This window comes from Styela clava, chromosome 7, assembly GCF_964204865.1.
Source record: "Styela clava chromosome 7, kaStyClav1.hap1.2, whole genome shotgun sequence".
Lineage (NCBI taxonomy): Eukaryota > Metazoa > Chordata > Ascidiacea > Stolidobranchia > Styelidae > Styela > Styela clava.
This window is the reverse complement of record NC_135256.1, coordinates 10,515,662-10,536,108: the sequence shown is the minus strand read 5'-3', so window position 1 is coordinate 10,536,108 and position 20,447 is coordinate 10,515,662. Positions and strand designations below refer to the sequence as shown.

Genomic DNA, 20,447 nt, shown 5'->3' with positions numbered 1-20,447 from the left:
GTATTGCCATATATAGACAAAGAACGGCGACAGAATTTTTCGGCGACAATAATTTAAGCGTCATTCATGCCTTCATGCCTATTCATGCAAAGATGATTACGCATATTTAACTGGTCGGGATATTTTTAACTTTATAGGCCTACTTTAAGGCTTATTTCAAAACTCTCTTAGGGAAACCAAGCAGAAGTTCAAGTGCAGAATTACCGCATTTTATAAGGTCACACTGTTTAGAAATTGCTCTCATTAGTTTCGTTCCCCATAATAAACGTCAGATATTAGCCTGATTCACGCAAGCGAAATATGATCAGTCTATTGCTAAAATAACAGAACGAATATTAGACGCAATAACTGGAAAGTACTTGCGGTAGCCTATTATGCAATCTGTTAATTTTTGCTAAAATTGTAAAATTTACGTCTTTTTCGAGCCTGTTTCAAAGAAAACCCTAATGCTATCATATTTGGTCGAATCGTAATATTTGTTACACAAATTACAGTCATAATTCGCCTAGAGAGTTTTGTAGACGATAACGATCCATCACACTAGTAAAAAATAATTTGTTCTAATTGTATAACCACAAAAGTGTTCCAACTCATATTTTGCCTACCGGTACGAAACAACCTACACCTTTTAGTTCAGGAAGGCGCAATAAACTTCAAGGTAGATAATATCTGACATTTGTAAATTGGTAGATGCTCTCGCCTATGATATTCGCTGTACCCTAAAACTGTTTTTGTATTAGCATAAATGCAAGACGAATTTCGTAAGTTTCACAACATACTTTATGGTAGGATTGCTTTCAGCAAGGTTACAAATTACAAACCTTCACTCAAAACTCGAAATATTAATGATAAGGGTTTTGCAAGAATTATTGTCTTTCGCTTCAGTTCCGAATAATCTGAATCTGTCTATTTTTCAACAAAATACCTCCTAAATTTGACGAAAATTAGTATCCAAAAAATAGAAATTATCTAAAAAAATTTCAAACATAGTTTGAATTTTTAACTTTAATTGAATGACGAAACGATCCTTACACAAAAAGCATGCATATTTTTATGTGTTTATGTTTTTATGTAAAAATTCTTTATGACTGTATAAATCTATATTCTCGATTTGTGATGTTCAGTTCAGAGAAATGAAAATAATAAAATTTATCAGAAAAAAATTATTTTTTAAATATACTTCCTGTCCAAATGCGACAACCAGAAATTACCGCCTAACATAATGCATAACGTCACTTTTCCAGTTTATCATGTGGTTAATTTGAGGTCCTGTTTTCATAAAATGGGTTAAAATATCTTCTCTTTTTGAGCTTGTGAAGCCTGACAAGGCAAGCACTGTTGTTTGGTAAATTTCATTATGCTGTGGATGGTACAACTTAATCAAATTTCTTTATTTGGTGTATGCAATTATGCAGGTTTTTGATATTTCTTTAAAAAATTCACTTTTTGTTTTTGTTCCACGCTTCGGCTGAGATTAAAATTCACCATAGTTGCGCCTTTTTTGGAGCAACTCAGAGTTCTGAGTCTATTTAGAATCATTAAACTTTAACAAACTCATGGCGAATATTTGGAGATTCTGTAAATCATTTCTGACAAGTTTATTGTAATAGGAAAACTGATTTGACAGAATTAATTGATAAAATGTAGACCTAGTGATCCATATCGTGATAATTGCTCTCATAATTCTGTCTACATAATTAGAATGAGCTATTTTAATATCGTTATTTCACCAACACTTATCTAAGTCCTATTTAGCAGCCAAAGGAAAATTTTTGTTATAATTTGGTTCTGTAATTTTGACATAAAACATATCGTTCGTTTATAGATTCACCGATTTATAAGGTTGTGTTATATATGCCTTGTACTAGTCAAACTGGTTAGTGTATCATCTCATTACCTCTTAAGCACATGATCATTTAGTTGTTTACCGATATGGTTGATAAAATCTCACATTTTAATGACAGAGCCATGACTAATTGTGGTTTAGCGTATAAATCTCCATTTTCTTTCAAGTTATGCCATGAGACTATCACCCGTCATGGCGGAAAGAGGATGTTTTTTCATCGTTCATTATTTGACTCGATCGACTGTGCATAAAGAAGCGCAGAATCGGGAAATTTTACAAATAAAATATTGTGAATTTTCAGTAATAATTTGAGCCGCGCGCCCTTGCTGAATATTTCACATTAAAGAGGATTTTCAATTATGGTTTTTATCAATCAGATTAATTTTTCTCCTAGATGCAAAGTAAATCGTGATTTCATTGCAATAAATGTAAATATTATAGGACAATTATTTCTATTATATTTTGAGTTATTAATTAATATCATAATATGTACAAAAATAATATATTGCGTTGAGATCGTGTGAATATCAATATGATTCATATTACTGTTAGAGACAGTGTTGACTGCATTCATATTTTATTTAGCACCTGTTTTTTGTTTTCCAATGTCTTAATTTAAACGTAAGTTAATTAGGTTATTTTCTCTGACTGCACTTTGTATGTACTTGTCAGATACTTTCTAATCCAACCCAACAAAATCACTATATTTCTTCTATATCAGTTACAACCTTATACAAAGTCAAAAATACATATTTCGGGGATCTTTGCTGGGCTGTTATTATTATTTTACGGCGGTGACAAAAATACATCCATTTTAATTTCTGCAATCTATCAGTTTTGTACATGTCGTTGCGGTATAAATGATAGTTTGAGTCAGATTAGCATGAACTCAGTCTTTTTCTCCAGTAGATATGAGAGACTCGAAATCGTACAGTACTGCATATTGTAATTAACCGAGCTCAAGATGGCTGGAATATATATGATAAGTATGAGATCCTTTTCTATGGAAATTCCATTGATTGCTCAAGGTTAATAAATAATATTCACATAAATGAATAGGGGAATTACGAAAGAAAACTTTTGAAATCACCCCGGGCTGAGAAATGCAAGTCTGTATTGCATTACCATTACCTCTTATCTTATCTTTCTAATTAGATTATCTAATCCCCTAATGTGACGCTTTTAAGATAGACAAATATGCCGTCTAAAGCATGAGGCTTAACTAAACGATCTCAAAGTTACACGTTTCAAAATAAGATGTAAAATTAACAAACTTTTAAAGGTTATTTTTATTTATTTGATACATGTATCACACAAATGAAGTATGTGTTGACACTATAGCTCTTAAACGATTCATGATCGAAAAAAATAACCTGAATTACTCGAAAAAATCATTCAAATTTACGTTATGTCCAATCACTCATCCTATGAGCAATTTCAAATAATTTCGCACCTGTGGCAAAATGGGGGGCGGGGCTTTGGATAATGCCCTATCAGGTTGCACTTGACCCTTCCGCGCCCCACCAAGTTGAAAAATATCGTGTTTGTGTGCTTATCGCCTTTTTATTACAAAAATTGTTTGTTTTCCTCACCATTATGTTTAAATTTTCGGTTTCGAGAATATAATTGTAGACATTGTAAATTTTAGATGAGGTATATTGTTCTATAACAAACAACTTAGTAGATAATCACGCGATAGAGAACGATATATATTTAGAAAATACTCATGGCTTAGTAAAGCTGCTGGTGGTATACTATAAAAGCTTTTCTCTCGGAATATATCCTGTTTCCACCAACCTTTTGGATATTGTTTCATATTTAGCTCATTAACCTAACCTAAATACTTACGAGAGATATGCACTAAATTAATGGTTCTCGCCCTTTATTCTATTGTGGCCCAAAAGAAATCTTATGCCCACAAAACCTTTCATAAAAAAGTTCGAATATCGTTACAATGTTTTCGTTGATAATATAAACAATTCAGTAAAACTGTTTAAGTTAATGGCCTCCAAACTAACTTATTACCTTGTCAAGTTGAACATTCAAGCCTTGATTCAGTTTCACTTACACATTTTTCATGGAATTTACTGTATGCCCAATTATAACTATAAGCCCTTCTCAAAAATTATTAGACCCAGAACTCCATTGAGAAACACTGCTCTAAATGAGTTGGTTTTACAAAAGTATTTTGCGCGAATAGCCTATTTCCAGCTATAAATTGCCAAATTTGATGTTTTGTAAATTTCAGTCATTTTACCTGAAATTTTGAAATATCTCTGTATGGAGTAAATTCCCGTTAAAATTAGTATACGAAATTGTCATTTATGAGCCATCGATGAAAGAACCTCATTGACGCGCTGCAACTACGGACATGCTCGATAGATTATAAACTACCGGCGGAAATTAGATATGACCAAAATAGGAAAATTAATTGCATTCGAGCCCAAAACCAAACAATAATGGTGTAAGAGATAACCTACTAATTATCTTGTGAAAACTATAAACAACGAAATCATGGTGAAAAATTGCTAAGGTAATGAACCATTAATAAATTCAAGTAAACAATTTTTCAAACTTTGTAAAAAAAAAAACTTTTTCAAGTTTTTGAGTAAGAATTTCCGTTTAAAAGGAAAACTAACCCCGCATTGATGTCCATCTCAGTTTATATTTTAATATATAGTAAATATATGGGTCTGTGGAATTCGTTCTTTGTGTGCCATGACGTCATCTAAATTAAAAATTGCGCACCTTGTGGCGGTTCCGCTTTTGCGTAAGTTGATATCTAGTGGCCAGGCGAAGCGGTGAAGATTGCGGTACCGGTAGTCTACTGTGACCGATTGTATACCCGCACTACTTCGTATTGGTCTTCGTGTCCATATATTTGAGCATCTTCTCTTGCTCATTGATATACACATACTGTATCCTACATTAAACACTCTATATATAAATTTAGGAATGGACTATACATCGCAATTCAGGATCAAGGAGCCTGTATGTCTATCAATGGACTGCGAGTATACTATTATTACTGCCACGAAAAAACTGCTCAACTTGCCACATTTCCAACTACCAACGCAGGAGGGGAAGCAACCTCTCTTGTGGCTTTGAAAGGAGAATGTGTTGCGAATGCACAACGCACTAATGGAGAAGGTATGCAATTTTTGTTATATGCTTGTGTGAAATAAATAATTGGTATTTGGAGAGAAATTCATCCACGTTACAATATGCTGATTTAATGTGAATGGGAGTGCATAGTACATGAGAATGTCGATGTATTGTGGACTAGAAAAAATTATGAACCTCATCCCCATGGTTAAACTATATCGAGTACATTTCAAATTGGGGGCAGGTTGATGTGAAAAAATACACAAATCACGATATCTTCATGTTGATCATACGTAAAACGACAGAAATATAAAAGTCATTGTTTTCTGTGTTGTTTGTTATCAGTTGAGATATTTATTGTACGTTTAGATCCGCTTGTCTGATGGCTCATCGAAATCCTCAATTTTTTAATAGGAATGTTCTGAAACATCGATGGATTTAAAAATTTAAAATTTACTATATCGAATATAATAAATTTTGAATGAATTCGAATATTCCATTCGTTTTGGACATCCCTAGTTGGGCCTGACGAAGTTGGCGTCCCAGGCTGAAGATGTTATGCCCACCGCTTCACCCGGCTTGTGATAAATTGGGTTGGTGTTTCTGAACGTACTGTATAGAGATTTGTTTGGGGCGAACGCGTGAAAAAATTAAAATTTGGTTTAAAATTGATTGGTCGCTTAAACGGGTTTCCTGCAAACTTTTACCAACCCCATAAAGCTATTTTTTTATCATCTCAGTTTTATATGTACATTAGCAGGTCCAAACGTTTGAAATACGAAACGATAAATTTTTAAAAATGTCAAATCTTTTAAATTTAGCCATTTTAGCGCGTCAAGTTCACTTCAGAAGGGTGAAAGTCTTTTTCAATTAAGATAAAATTAGTCAAATGTCATTTTCATGTCAAAAGTTTCCATGAAATTGAAAAATGTCGGTTGTATAAATAATTTAGGTTTAAATTTAAATTAAAAGATGCATGGAAATGTGGAAATGTGAAATAGCCTCAGATTAGTCGCCTTAGTATTTAAAACATAGAAAACGGTTTTTTATTTATATAAATTACCTCAAATTTTTCGCTACGAACGAGACTGATAATTGCGGAACTATAGCTCTTTGAAATCATATATCACTCATTCGTTAGCAACCGCATTCGAATTTGAAGCGTAAAATAATTTAATGGGGTGCGTCATAAATACGCTCCTAACAAGTCTACGGACAAGAAATTGTTCATTCATAGACGTATTAACAATATACGAACACGCCTCAGCCTCTGAAATCATCTACCGCTGATCGTATATCGGCATCATTGCATTTCTTTCGATTTGTGAACGGTCAGGCAGTTTTATTGGACACGAAATGTACATATGGATTGTTTTGTTATTATGTTACCGTTCTTGTTGTTATCTTTCCTATCCTTGTGAAAAAATCGCATTTTTTTTAACTGCCAGACCAATTGCTTTGAAATTTATTTTCAGTGGTTAAAGTTTGTATTTTTCGCTGGAAGGCTATTACTTTTATTTATTTTGAAAAAGCTTTGTAGGTCCGGTGGGATTCTTTTTTTTGTGTACGCGATGACGTCATCAAAAATTGCGCACCTTGTGGCGTTTCCGCTTCCGCGTTAGTCGTGAATACCTTCGTACCGGTAGTCTACTGTGATAGATTACATACACGTAATACTTCGTTTTGATTTTCGTGTCCATATATTTGAGCATCGCTTATTTAGTATTTAGTATTTCTACTCTATTATAAAACAACGTTTGTTTCAGTGCCTACATACCACTGCAACAGCGACGGGAAATGGAAAATATTGACAGGAGGTTGCCAGTGTGACCCGGGATTTAAAAGAAATCGAGACTCCACTTTGTGCCAACGTAAGTTTTTATATATTTTATCAATCATTCAAGAGATTTTTAGCGCGTAATGCATCAAAATAAATCCATTTAATTTTAGTGGTTTTTGGAATTCAATGGTTATCGTAACTTTGCTAATGGACGAGTCTGATAGTCTTGCAAATCATCCAGTCATACCATGATGACAGATAGCTTGTATTCTATTCTGCTGCGAGATTGCCAAGGTCGGCTGAGATAGAAAAGTACTAATCTTGTTAAATATAAGCAATACCCACCATCAATCGTGGTTGGGGATAACTCTGAATCTAAATTTTTGATTGGTTCAAGCTTGATCAGCTGTTAATTTGGGTAGAAATGTTCATCTTTCCGTTTATAAGACTCGGAACTTCATTATTTCCCAAATAGCCGTTGTTATGCATTGGCGCGCGCACAAAAATCCAATTTTCGGTTATTATGCTAGGCGTCCTCCTTCTGACTCGAACCTTTTGACCGCGCCCGGGTTCCTTATTTGGACTTTGTGAGAGTTTAAATGCATGGGAACGCATACTTAACTCGTTTACTTAAAATATTAATAATAATGGGGGTGGGGTCCTGGGTGATGAAATTTGTTAAAATTACTTGAGTAATGAAACGATTTTTTTGTTGTTGAAATAATAGGATTATAAATAGCGTTGCAATGACGTCGTTGAATAGTTTATGATTTTACGGTCACCCATATTTTTTATTTAGTTACCAAATTTTGTTTTAAATGATTGGTTTAGTTAATTTTTTTTTCATCATAATGGGAAACTTACCGATAACTTATGTATGGCCCTACTAGACCTCTAAATGAGTGCTAGATTGCTAAAGCATTTCAATAACTTTAATTTGATAAATACAAATTCATATTCGTCAGAATCAATCTAAATATCCATCAAATACCTTGGGTCGGTATATTTAAAAACCACTTTGTTTCTTTGAAACACCATCTGTATTGTATAATATATTATTTAAATTTACTGTTATATTTATGAAAATTTGAGCTTGTGAAAGACTTGTGTCCATATTTGATCGCGAGTAACTAAATTAGTTTCAAAACTCCATATAGTTTGCAAATTTTCTTACAGTTTGACCAAAGTCCGGAACTCGATATGTGGTTCGTGTTTGAGGATTTGTAAATATGTATTGAAACAATCTTTTGCTTATTTAGCGACGATTTAATATGTTAAGAGACATCTGTATATATAAACACTGTCTAATTTGTATGTACATATGTATATTTGTCATTTGAAAATGATAAATTAGGCTACGTGTGGTCTATACCTTGTTGTTCAAAACATCCAGCTATGCTATGCAAGAATTTATTATCATAAATGAGGATAGTTTGTGTAACTAGTTTGAAGGAACTTTATGTTTTTACATTAACGCTGGATAGTTTTTTTACGGGAAATACGAAAAGGCGGAAATATAAAATATTGAAATATATGTAAAACTAATTAAAATGAGAAATATTGATAGTCATACTTAACTTGCATAAAAATTAAAAAATTCCAAATAGCCTTATTCGGAATTGAGAACAGTTTGAGGAAATCACTCAACTTGACTCATGCCATAACAACCGACTTACTCATGCCCCTGGTACTGCGCGGTCTCCTTGACAGTTCTCTGGTCGATTATATTTTTTAATTACCCGCCTTTAACAGCCTTCAAAAATTACTCGAATTGGAGACGACTCATATCACAAGTTGACGAATACGAATTCTACATATCCAGCAAATAAGCTCAGAACGTTTTGCCAACTGTAAAACTTACCAGTACCTCATCTTAATTCAAGTCTCATTACTCGTTTGTTGACCACTTGGAATTTGGAGTTATCCTTCAAATTTATAAATTTTCGTTTTGGGCTTGTAGTCATTGGTATCACACCAATTGTACCTTCAGGCTTTCTATGTATTGTATTGTTTGTTTATATATGGACAAGTGATAAAACTTTATATTTTGATAATATCTTTAGTAGCTCATTGATTTTTAAATAAGAAGCTTAAAGACCATGTCTGGCGCCTGCCAAACCAACAGAGACCGCGTAATTACTAGGTGCAAAAAGTAAATACCTGATTCTAATGGTAACGTACTCTAAGAACTAAATTTTAGATTGCTATTAGGAAATAATGTAACATCATTTCCGATCAGACATGGGAAGTAGATAAATCGAGTATTCGATGCTTGATTTATGGATTTTTTCGTTCTGGCCTTGTTTAATTGAACATCGAAATAAACACTCGAACCCATGGTCGCGGTTCGTCTGGTATTTCTTTGATGTGTTATGACCCGATGCGACTACGGAGCCGGTATTGAAACTCGACCTGAAGCTGATGCACACTTGACATTGACGGCATGCCGAAGGATGGCATATCCTTTCAACGGGGGTTGATACTAAATGGATAATAGTTGTAGATCATGGGGGATTTGTCGATCTTTTTCAAGTTAATGTTTCCAATTGGTTCAAAAAATTATTTGCTAGGAATTGAATTGATTATTTCGCAATAGCTGAATATTCGTAAACTCATTTTTCGAATGATATACATTAGCCAGTCGCATAGTTAATCAAAGCATCATAAATACACACTATTGTTCAGTTCAATTTTGGTAAATCGTTCAAAGTTTTTAATCAAGACACAATAAGTAGCTTTCGGGAAATTTCCTCATTGTACAAATAGCAAGCAATACTTCAAAACTTTTAACGTGGGATGTCATCATGTTATTTTCGGTTTAGAATGAAATAATTAAACTCGCGATAAATATCAATCTTGAATATAAATCATAGCCTGATAGTAAATAATTATAATCAATTCTTTCATCGGCCCGAACCAAAAATATGTACGGCATTAAACACGAGTTGCTTGGGTCATATATGTTTATCATTAATAAAAGGGAAAACAACGATATGCCTCAAAATAGAAAACGAATTTTTAAAAATAAAGACGGTATACAAAGTTTACAAACCCTTAGTTCTCTCAATCATTACGGTTTTTAGTTGCAAATGGAATCTTGCTTCTAGTAAAAATATCGGGCAACGTCTTCCCGAAATCTGTTATTTTAAGCCTAAATTTAAACGAAAGAATTCAGACGGTTCTTGTTTTCTACATATTATGATCCTTTCACATGTTTGACTCCAAACCACGAAAACATTCCAGTATTAAAATGCTTTATGTTTGTTTAGAGCACGCCTTACCATTTGCCATAAAATCACTCGATTGCCCTTTTGTAATGCAATTCCGTTTTTGATTTGAAGAAAAATATTTAAATACCATTCTATGTCACACACATAAGCATAAAATCCTTGGGCCAACATTAGCCAGGTATGGTTTTTGCCCACCGATAACATTGTTTGTTATGTATGTCTAAATGACAAAAGAAATGTCTGTCGTGGCTGATGTGCACCACTGCCATTGTATAACATAGTTAATTTAGCTTGACATTATTGCGGCCTGGCTAAAATAGAGAACTTGCTAAGGTCGGTTAATACATGAGCACGACGAAAAAGTACGAATTCTAAAAATACCTTGATCTCAATGTGTATATTAAAAAACTACTACAAACTAAACAAACTAAAAAGTTTGTTCAACTTCAAGTTATAAATCATATCTATTAAATGAACCCATAATTGCTATATAGATGCAGGTGCCGTCTAATAGGTTTTATTTTTTACTTATTCGATTTTGTGAATTTTCTGTTTAAGGATATGGTAGTTAGTATCCTATCATCTTCATGCAGGAATATTGCTCCTAAATATTGATTCAAAATGGGATAGTGCTGAAAAAAACCAAGTAAAAAAGTTTTTCTTGCATTGTTAGCGTCAATATAGCAATTATGGGTTTATTTAATAGATATGATTGTTACATGTACAATTGTTTAGAGACCTAAGAGAAGATGTAAAACGCAAAATATTAAATGTAACCACCACTAAACTGAAAATCAAATAATATTCATGGCAAATGCACATTTTATTTCATTCAGTGGTTGAGCATTTGCGAGAGTATTGAACCAACATCTCCTGTTAGTCGAAATATCATGCATAGACTTTTTCTGGCATATTCTACTCATCCGTCTTCGTATCACTTTCGTGCAGCATGGTGCATGGTCTACACGTTCTGATGTAATTAACAACACACAAATCCAATTTACATCAATTATAATAAGAGTTTGGTTAATTTAAGGGAAACGCAAACAAACAAATTATAATTGTGGTTATTAGAATGCAACAAAATCTTGTTAGTTCAAATGAAAGTTTAAAAAAGTGAATCGTTATTAGTTTTCAATCTTCCGGTGGGATTTTATTGTCGTCATTTTGCTTAAAATGATGTTTTGTGAGGTCACTCCACTTTGAGGTGAATACAGGATTTTCACCATTTTCGAGAATTGATTATGGGAGGTCGGAAGATCAAGAAACGAGTTTCATATTTTTGCAAAAATTTTAATATTCAATGTATTATCCATTAACCGAGAGAGAAAATGTTTATTGTTAGTGGCGAATAATCTTTATGTATATTAGAAACTGCAATAATGCCATGCAGCCACAACGCAGATGGTTACTGTAGTTATCTGTCGTTCATAAAATTGACAGCTTTGAAAAATACTTTGTGTGGTTGCAATTGCGAATCATATTTTAGTTTGCAATGGTATCCTATCACTCAGATTCGATGAAAGTTTAGCTAAATCTAAATGTCATTTTCTTATTATTGTAGGAATATCGCTATCTGTGTTTTAATATTTTCTTGAATTAGGTTCCATGTAGAGACTAAGTTTCAATTGAGCGTGTGTTAAAACTTTTCTACATTTTCTGCTATCGTTTCTATTGTGATTTTGCTGAAATATTTACAGTTCAATGAAACAAGAAAAAATTCAAGTATTTCGATTTCTACATTTTTGCTATCAGAAAGAGTTTTCCGCAGAAATCGAAATACTTGAATTTTTTCTTGTTTCATTGAACTGTAAATATTTCAGCAAAATCACAATACGATTTAAATTTGTATAATTCAAATAGATAAATACAGAATATTATCCGAAATCGAGAAATCACATACTAGAATGGAACTAGTGTACGTGGATATTTAAATGTGGACCGCCCTAATTTGGACTGGGATTTCATTCGGATATAATTAATTCAATTCAAGTAATTATATTCTAAAGCATATAGGCATACATCGTTACAATTAAATTGAAAATTCAATTTTTTGGTTTTAATGAAGATTCGAAATGGAATAAAAAAAAGTTGTTTTAGAAGTGCATGCTTGCCCAAAACAGTATTATCTTGGCATATACATATAACTGGTTCAGATGAAATAGATAAGATTGAATCACACTTTACGATGCTCACCAGATCAACCTATTAAAATGTATTCTTACTGCTATAAATACCAACAGTACCCGTCGAATCGTATTTGCCCATCGGAGCTGAAAAATGTCATTATCAACTTTTAGAAGCCAAAGGTTTTTGCCCGATAAACTTTCATAATGCGAGTAAAACCAATATTTGGGACTTCAACATTTATTTCGTAACGGGCCATGGCTTCTTGCGGCAGTAATGTCTCGAAATATTGACGTTGTGCACCTCAATTAAGCCTTCGTCTCCGGTTTCGTCAAAAATAAAATTCCAGAATACAGTCGTGACTAGCTTCAAAGAACTCCAGGCTTGTTTAAATATCAACCGGAATTTGGGGTTAAATCGTATTTTTCATTAAATAAAAGTTTGTGTTGAGATATAAGGGTGTCACCCATCGCTATTTTCAAGTCGAAAAAAGGTATTTTTTTTGTTCCTAGATCACACTCGATATGTTTTTCCATAACTGCGATTCACCTCGATCGAATTCGAATAATGTGTTTGTTGTGATTAAATGCCGGTAATAACCCCAAGTTTTCGAGCCTTCGAGTCCAAAGCAGTAGCTTTCCAGATTTTCAATTCAAAGGGGGGGGGGGGAATTTAGGGGGTTGTAAATATTTTGCTATTAGCGTTAAAACTATTTGTATCCCATAAAAATGTTGTATGTATTTGACTTCATTCAATAAATAATTTAAAAAAAAGATTATATATCAATTAAAAAAGAAGAGTTTTAGATTTTGATCATCAGTAATATACTGATGTTTCTATGTAGTAACGTATATAGGTTTTAAACAAAATATCCAAAAACTATTTTCGTCAAAAATTTGGTAATTTTGAAACTCATATAATATGTACCTACCTATTCCACTCCGTACCCAAATACAAACAAAATTCTTGAATATCCGCAAAAAAGACTTATTTTTACGGTTGTAACGCTATAGGTTTGATAATAAACGACGTTATTTATACATAATATTGATTTTTCTGACCTATACTTCTCCACAATGCCTAATTTTACGACGGCATGTTTACCCCAAAACTTGAAGTTATGCGCACCAAAGACCTTAAAGCTAGGTCATGGAGAAATGGAAAATTCTTGATACTCAATTCCACCACGTTTCATGGATATATTTAAGGCATTCCATCGTGAAACTGTTCAGACAAAATTTTTAGCATTTAGTCAATGATCCATTTCAATATAATATCCTAAAACAATATAGATATTTTTCAAACCGAATGTTTGGGGTATTGTTTGCTGCAGACGAATTATTTTAACATATGATTTGATAAATGCTTCTGCGGCAATAATCATTGAAAATATTGCAAATTATATTATTATTTCATAACAATAAATTGTATAGGTATTAATTTGAATATCATCAAATTTATAAAATTTTTGACTGAATTTTTTTGGACACCTCTTCAAAAACACTATTTTTACGTTATATATAATATATTTTGTAACATATAATTTAGGAATACCAATTTCTAATTCACGTTTCTCCTGTGTTTTATTGTTGCGTGGAATATCATTGTGTCGTTTTATATTGTATCCACAAATGGAATGTTTAACATAATAAATGGTGTCTTGGGTCGTCGACCTTATACAAGTTTTTCATTATTAACTGCGGAAATGGTTTACGTTCCACTGCGCCTATAAAGATAGTTTTCCATTGCTCGACATTATGTAAAATGTGTTGTCGGATCATGTATGAATCGTGGATAATTCGAAACTGATTTTACGATAAATTTTCGTTCCATACCTGATTCCATATAACCTACAAATGATCAATAAATTTTAATTTCTAATTACGTATTTGCTGTTGTATAGCGCGCCAGTGACGTGATAACATCGCCTCTTTCATTTTGTGACGTGGTACGCGCGCCATGACACCTTTGTGTGAAGATTTATTTTCGGTGAGCCGCATTGTGACTTTACACAGCAAGTGGTTAGGCGCCAACGGTTTGGTGATCTCATTGTGACGCATAAATAATGACCACCTTCCCAGCTGGTGCACCTCTATTGGCAATTGAAATTGAAACATAAAATGGGACACGTAATGTAGATTAACTGCTTAGTGCTTCAAAGTTGTGAAGTCATGTTGTATTTTATTGACAATAATATTTATGATTTATACTTATTTACTCATATACGATGAGTATTTATTTATGAGGTTTGTATACTAGTAATGTTCCCTTGATTGATTTTGCTGCAAATACTGTATAAATCGATATAGATTTATTTCTATCGCAATCAAGGAGTTTCAGATCACCATAACCACAATGTCCATATTACGACCTTCTGTTGTCAAACAAAGTTACGCTAAAATTCATAAAATGTCACTCCTCATTTACACATGCATTTCTTGGTTTTGCATTTAAAAACGGTATTGAATCTTGTCGTTAGTGCTCTGTCATCTCTCGCGTTCGGCAAAAACATTTCTCTATTGTTTCTGAGTTCCATCAATCATTGCCGCTCTCTGCGTGGGTTGGAGTGTAATTGAAAAACATTCTTTTAGTTTTAAATCCAACCGCAGATGCAATTATGTGGTCAGACTTCATATTGTTTTAATCAATAAGCAAGCGCATGCAAAAATTCGCTCAACGTCGCATTTTTTCACTAGAAAATGCGAAAAAAACATGTGAAATTACTGAAAAACATCAATAATTGTAATTGTGTGTGTAGAATGGATGGTATATATATAAACGGAGTTTGTGACAGGTATTGGAGAGAATTCAAGTTAATTCAACACGAAAATATGTCATACTTAAAAATTTGGCAAAATTCTCATGACCAAATCCTATATTTTGATTATTGGTGTTTTGAATTATTGTCTTTACTTTTTATTTGTGTCTATTTTGCTTATACGTGTTGGCACGTAAGAGTTCTTGAACTCTTATGCACTTGCATTATTCAACAATGTGGTAGACTAAAAAGTGATGTCACCCATGGCAACGACCACTTGTGGTGTACACGGTTGCCAGATGTTGTCTGCTGGAATTTTCAGAAAATGTAGGAAAGCTTAATTTTGTACTCAATATTGGAGCAATAATTCTTCTAACGCTGTACGTAAAATCATTAAAAAATAACGCGATCTAAAGACTCTCATTGGTCGAACTAGTTTTGAAGGAATAATTTGGTCCACCAGTTAACTTATGACAGTTTACTGGCAATTAACATGTCTATTTTATTCGTTATATTTCGTATGCAGCAAGGCAAGGTAAATAGGTTGTAAATAAAACTATCTTCACATACAGCATCGCGACTATATACTTGACCACTATGGACCATTTTTTAACAATACGAATATATTGATTTTGTGTTCAATTAAATCCCAATATAAGGTCCATTTGCAATTCAATCAGCATGTGTCAGAATGTAGGAAATTGGTGATCTCGAAGAATTCCAGTGCTTCCGTAACCGGTAACTCCTAACCTATATATGAAAACTTGTATAATGTCTTGTTCGTAGAAAAATGTAAGTGTTAACTAATTTATGCTAGCGATGCGCTATGTCATATACTTTTTAAATAATGGAACTGTCTTTCGATAGACGAGAAACTCATAAAGTTGTTAATAATAATTTTGTTCACAAATTTTATTAAAATTCCTAATTCTTCATCAGTAAGTGTGGATAGAAGCGGATTACCCAAAACGTAGCATTTTTCAAACCACAGACGAAAAAATGCGCTCATAACCGCACAGTTGACAATGTTATCGCACAGAACTCATGACCCATAGCATGCGGTCTAATAAAAACTCAATAAAACTTAATTTAGGATGAGCAGTCCATCATCTTGGTATGTGGAATGGTGAAACACAACAAAACGCTATCTTACTATTGAAACTACGTATCAAATCATACTTAGTTAAGTAGGGTATGTATATATATACTTCTATGACTAAGACCAATTTAGGACGTGTTGTCTTCCAGGTGTAAGTTTATCGCATGTGTAGCTTTCAAAATTTGACTGATCGCCAAAATGGAAGAGTGAATTCTCCTCGCTCTAATAGGCCTAGTCATACGATGTACAGAGCTGTAGATAATACAACGCGGCATCGAGTGTAAGTTATACTAAAGTACCGAAGCAGGGGTGTGCAACATTTTTGCTGGTGGGCCATTTAATCAACTTCAGACATCTAGCCTGGGAACACAAAAAATTTAGTTTACCTGCGCGGCAAGGGCAAGAGAAGAGAATGCGGCTATTGCTTAGCCTTGCAGGAATAAAGGCACCGGGCAAAACGGAGATTTAATTTAACGACAAGTATAAAATCATTATGTATTTTCACCCAAATGAGCGCCTTTTTAAACATAAACTGTTGGATTCGGATTTTGTTTTTGATGGGAAAACCCGAGGGTTGACTAGGGTTGTGGCCCGCGGGCCGTCTTTTGCACACCGCAGGTTTAACGCAATCTATTTTTGGCTGTAATCAATTTACAAAGTTTAACTGATAATGTACCAAATAATATATTCTATACACACATATTAACCTTTTTAAGGGTTGACGCACATGTTAAGACTCGAACGATGCTTCCATTTCAAGATTCCACTGGTTTAAAAACAAAAACACACACCTATATGTACAAAGCTACTGTGGTATAAATATTGAAAGAAACGGAATTTCGTTAGTTCATTTTATTGTACTCTTTGCAAGGTGCCGAGCATTTTCACCCGAAATGTTTAACTTTCGAATGTGCTACGTCACTGTGTGTCTGTCTGTGCTAAAATTTCAATAAGCTGAATCCGTATTCATGATGTTATTTTAAGCACATTTTCGATAGTTAGTTGTGCCAGTTTCTGTTAGTAAAACATTTGCCAAATTTTTGACCAAAAAATACATGGCTATTGGTATTTTTCTCTTCCTCGAAAAACTTTGTTTTTGTTGTATTAGCGACCGTGACCGACACCCATCTGAGTTGGCATTGGGTTGTAACGTCCGTGCCAAAACAGTGATTTTAGTGGCGACATCAAGTCGCAAGAATTGTTATCCGTAAAATCGGACATATCACGTGCAAAAATAATTAGAATTGTGGGTGAATAATTTGAATTATAGGTAACCACCCCCGGGAACAGTGACTGAGCCTACCTTAGTTTAATATTAATTTGTAATATAAAATAGTCTCGTTTTAAAAGTATCGTCAACTTATATTACCAAAAGATTTTGCTATCAAACGCTTCAAGTGGCAAACAGTTCTTATTTTAGCACCGAGGTCACATAAACTTTTTATATCAATATGCCCTTCCTACCAAGGATTGATGTGAATATTCTATCAGTAATCAAACTTGGGAAAATGATAAATTGTTCAAAGATGCCAGATTTACATCTGTTCCACTCTTTGTTGGACATGGTCTAAAATTCGTGACACCGACGCAAACTCACCGATTAAAATCTCCACTGGTGTCGAAAACTGACCAAAGCATACTTCTAACGTGAGTTTAAGTATTGGGTCAAGTTATAAGAGCCTTTGAGCGAAAAGCGACGATAATTTAATGGTTTTGGGTGGAGATAAAAAGTCGATTCACCACATCAATGTAACAATGAATCACTAAAGTTGGCAAACATTTGCTTTTGGGTCTTACATGAATGATTACGTATAGCATGAGTTTTCCAAAAAATCACGAAAAAGTTAGAATGACCATCTAAAAAAATTTATCTAAAGAAATAGAAAATAAAGTAATATTACTGTAACATATTCACTACATTTAGTGGTTTCTTGCTTGAATATCACATTTCCACGACTCGAAACTTGATTACAGTATATCATGAGAACATCGTCTCTGCTTTCCTATTAGAATTTTTCTTATATCATTCTGTCGAACTAATTACATTATCTCAACTTGGTAACGTAAAACCAGTTGGCATGCAAAAATGAAGTATTTTTCAAAAAAAAAAATGTTTATATACGTAGAAGTATAACCCGACGGATGATCATTCCCTCAATCCCATATTACTGTAGCTCGTTTTTGAGACATTGTGTGATGAATTATATTATAAATTTAATAATCATGGCTATGGAATATCTTAAGAAGCAGAACCACTCTTTGGCAAATTCCGTTAATCATTTCCTAACCAACTTGTCACTTAGTTTTTCTAACTCGTGACCGCATAACAAAGAGGGCATCTTTTATACACAATGGAAATTCAACCAAGGCGAGAAATAATTGAATATATACCCGGTTATTGTAGCATACTTAATTATATATGCACCATAGATAAAACAAGCATGGGGTACGCAATTTATTTATTGCCCAAGTTTGAAAAAGTATAACTCAAAAAATTACACACTTTTAAAGTTAGAGCTATTATTATTTGATTTGAGGCAATATTACGACAATAAAAGTCAGTTATGGGTCGTGTTGACGTCACAAAATCGGCGCCAACTATAGACGACGGGGTGTGCCCTGACTAAATGTACTTTCCTGGCGTTTGAACCATAGAACACAAAAAATAAAAGATTGAACAAACATAAATTCAGAATTTAATCGAAGCGACCTGTGCTGCTATTTTACCCATTTCTATGCAAGTTGAATTCGGCCAAACTTGACCCAACTAAGTTTCATTCCAAATATTTGAAATTTTTGTATAATAGTTAAATGACGAACGACACACGTTAAACCATCGGATTAGCAATCTAAAAAACATCTGGTATCAAGTCCATATATGCCTTTCAAGTATTCTCTGAAAACGACAATTTTCCACGTATTAGCAATAGCATGTTTAGCGTGACCTTACCATTACAAATTGTAAGATTCCAGGGCCTTTGATAAAAGCTTTAGATTCTAATCCTCAGTACAAAGAAACGTGAAATTGTGGTTCTAAAGCATATTTTGTGAGCAATTTGCAACGTTAATTGCGAGCTTTATTCAACCGACATAGAGATGTAAGCTCGGACGCACTTTGATCAGTTCGCGATCGAATGCAAAATTTATACACAAAATTATGATTGTATCATCAATCTGAGTTTAAGAATTTGAGTTGTTTAGCAGCCGTAGCAGGGCAGCTTACTTACTTTGCCAATTATATGCTTTATATCCAATCATCTTATAATATTTATAACCAACTTCATGAATTCAGTAATATAACATTTACGGTTCGGCCTCACTTTCTATTCGGAGATCTGGACCAGTCGTTCGTCAAAAATCAGCCGAATTATGACTTATAATGCAGTCTATTTATTGCTAGTAAAACAAGAATTTACACTTGAACCTATTCGATGTATACGTTGGTGGTTTAAATTGCACAATTTATTTTTTTCCTTCCGATATTTTTCATTCTATTCTAATTAGTAAAGTTATATGTCCAATCGGTCACGGTTGTCATGCTGGACAGTTGTCAGTCTACCAATTCGATTTGCCTTGACTGTATTTTAGAAACGCCATTTACCACATGTTGTTCTGATTTGTAATCTTTTGAAAATCCTGAAACAAGTTTTTTGAAATTCTCCTGGGTCGTTAAAGCTCGAATCAAGTTATCCATTGATTGATAATTTTCCTGTCTTCTTTAAATTCAAATATCAACTTGGGATTCGATTTAATTTTTAACAAATGTTATCAAATTGATTCTAATTATGGAACGTATGTGCCGTGGAAGAATGAACATTCCAATCGTGAAATTATGAAAGATTACGGAGATAGGTGAATGGTATTCAACAAATCAACATAGGTTGGCAATTCACTCCTTTTTGCGTATGAATTGTAACAAGAATTTTTTCGAATGTAATTTCAAATTTTGTTTATTTATTCTGTGTTGTATATTGTCATATCGATGTTGTGTAATAACATTTTAGCGTTTGAAAATGTAACTAATTTTTGCGTGTTCGTCTCACGAGCTGATTGTTTTTCCAAAAACATGTTTTATTACACAGAACTTACCAGACCTTTCTAAGTGTATGCGAAGAGTAAAGTGATTTTCTCAATAACTCGCATACCATGATAATGAAAATAATCGCACAATGTATCGTTATGCCTTGGCTTTAAGTGGATTTTAAAGATTTCCATATTATTCTGATCCGGTGGGTACATCGCATATTTCCACACCCTGTAAGCCGATTCGCCTTTTCCGCATAATTGGTTAAAGTTGACGATCCGAAACGGAGCATACAACGATTTATCAGGTGTACAAACACCATTCGATGGTCAGTATTCAGGCCAATAAGATGGATGAGTCTTCTTTTGACTTTTATGGGTCACCAAGTCTGTAGATCGCTTAAGAGCACAGCCAAGGGAAACATATGACTTTCGTTAAACTATAATTGAATAATACCAAATACAGTATTCTAAAAAAT

The 20,447-nt window shown here is 33.5% G+C and overlaps 1 protein-coding gene across 2 annotated transcripts in view; it reads left to right on the top strand.

The window, feature by feature from the left end:
• LOC120328173 (ephrin type-B receptor 3-like) overlaps positions 1–20,447 on the top strand; it is a 71,632-nt gene that overhangs the window by 14,039 nt on the left and 37,146 nt on the right. For both annotated transcript variants that reach the window (XM_039394595.2, XM_039394594.2), the window contains exons 5-6: positions 4,800–4,996; positions 6,718–6,822. In XM_039394595.2, coding sequence (XP_039250529.2) covers positions 4,800–4,996; positions 6,718–6,822 — 302 coding nt within the window. The remainder of the gene's footprint in view (positions 1–4,799; positions 4,997–6,717; positions 6,823–20,447) is intronic.